Below are 1,638 nucleotides of genomic sequence, written 5' to 3'. Positions count from 1 at the left end.
TGTGTGTGTGTGTGTGTGTGTGTTTGTCCCCATGGGAGGGGACAGCCCTGGTCCAGGGACAGCGGGCTTCAGCGTCGGAGCGAGCCTGGAAATGACACAGGGGGAAGGGGGTGAGGACCCTGCAGGGCCCCCCCAGGGATGACCCTGCCCAGGGGGACCCAGCCAGAGCAGAGAGGAAGGAGAGGGCTGCACTCCCCAGCAGTGCAGACCTGGGGAAGCCTGAGCTGGGGGTGTCCCCAGCACTGTCTGAAATCCCACACTCACCCTGCTCAAGGCTTCTTCCTTTTCAGCTTCAGCGCCTGCAGCCAGTGGGGGGGAGAGGCCTCGGATCTGGGGTATCGGCAGAGCTTCAGCATGAGTCCCCCAAAACCAGTCTGACCCCTCAGCCCCCCTTTTGCCTCCATGTGGAGGATCCCGGCCCCACACTCACCCTGAGGATTTCTCTGGCTTGGGGGGCAGGGCTGGGGGTTTCACACCAGGGATCTTGCAGGACTTGGAGCGCTGTACATGGGGGTCTTTAGGAGGGGTCCCCTTGCTGTCCCCTGATGATGTCCCCTCCTCAGCCGAGCGGTTGCGACCCCTCAGCTTCGCCTGGGGGAAGAGAGGAAGGTCAGGGAGAAGGGTCAGGACAGTGCTCTGTACCCCAAATCCCCCCACTGCCTTCTCTTTGTCTTTAGCCAGGCCCCAGCCCCCCACTGCCTTGGTTTCCCTGCGTTCCACCCTGCCTTCCACCCTGCAGCAGGAGTCCACGGGACTCACCTTGATGGCAGAGGCACTGAGGCCGGGAAAGAGCGGCACCTTCACCCCCCTGCCCGAGGACGAGCCGCGCATCCTCCGGCTCCGGGGCTCCTCTGCTGCCTCCTCGTCGGAGGACGCTGCTGGGGCTGGCCGGGGCTCTGCGGGGACACAGGGACAGTGTCACCACAGCACTGCCAGGACAGACACCCTGCTCCCATCCCCATCCCTGCTGGGCTCACCCGTGGAGTCCCGGAAGATCCAGCTCTCCCCCTCGGTGGTGGGGCGCAGGGACGGTGCCCGGTGCTGGCGCTTGCGGCCCAGGCTGGCCTTGCAGCGGAACACGCTGCTGTCCAGGAGCTCTGTGTCCTGCCGGGCCCAAGGGACAGGTCAGAGCTGGCACAGGGAGCCCAGGGATTCCCCCACCCCAGCCAGCACACCCACAGGGGGCCCCACAGCAGTGCTGGGGGCCCTCAATCTGTGGCTGTCCCTGAGGGCAGCAGGGTCTGAGAGCCCCATCCACAGACACATGCTGTGTCCCAGGCCATACAGGGTGATTGGAAACTCCCCACTTCCACTCACCTCCAGAAGAGGAAATTCCTGCCCCTGCTCCATGGACCCCTCGGGCTGGGGGGTAGTCAGTGAGAGCCGCTGTTCCCCCCAGCTCGAGGAGCTCTCCCCGTCTGGATGGTCTGAGGGCTGTTCCTCATTTCCTGTGTCCATTGGGATCCTACTGGCAGCCTCTGGCAGCAGAGGGGGGACCCTGGGGCTCTGTGGGGCAGCAGCTGGTTCAGAGGGATGCCTCTCCTCCTCAGAGGGGCTGGGTGACTCACTCCGGGGGGGCTCCACAGCTGGGCAATCAGCTGGAATGTCACCCATTGAAGGGCTGGGGGCTGACCTGCT

At 65.1% G+C, this 1,638-nt stretch overlaps 1 protein-coding gene across 1 annotated transcript; it reads right to left on the bottom strand.

Annotated features, from left to right (window-relative positions):
- Positions 1–1,632, bottom strand: LOC120503970 (182 kDa tankyrase-1-binding protein-like). Its single transcript, XM_039713068.1, has 6 exons — positions 1,318–1,632; positions 978–1,104; positions 760–896; positions 431–591; positions 265–330; positions 1–85 (listed from the first exon to the last, which is right to left on the bottom strand). Exons 1-5 carry the CDS (start codon positions 1,612–1,614, stop codon positions 270–272), a joined length of 783 nt encoding a protein of 260 aa, XP_039569002.1. The 5' UTR covers positions 1,615–1,632; the 3' UTR covers positions 1–85; positions 265–269.
- Between the last annotated feature and the right edge of the window lie 6 nt (positions 1,633–1,638).

The sequence above is a fragment of the Passer montanus genome, unplaced genomic scaffold (assembly GCF_014805655.1).
Source record: "Passer montanus isolate IOZ18808 unplaced genomic scaffold, ASM1480565v1 scaffold2766, whole genome shotgun sequence".
Taxonomy (NCBI): Eukaryota; Metazoa; Chordata; class Aves; order Passeriformes; family Passeridae; genus Passer; species Passer montanus.
Note: the sequence above shows the minus strand (reverse complement) of the source record. Positions and strands in the feature narration are given on the sequence as shown.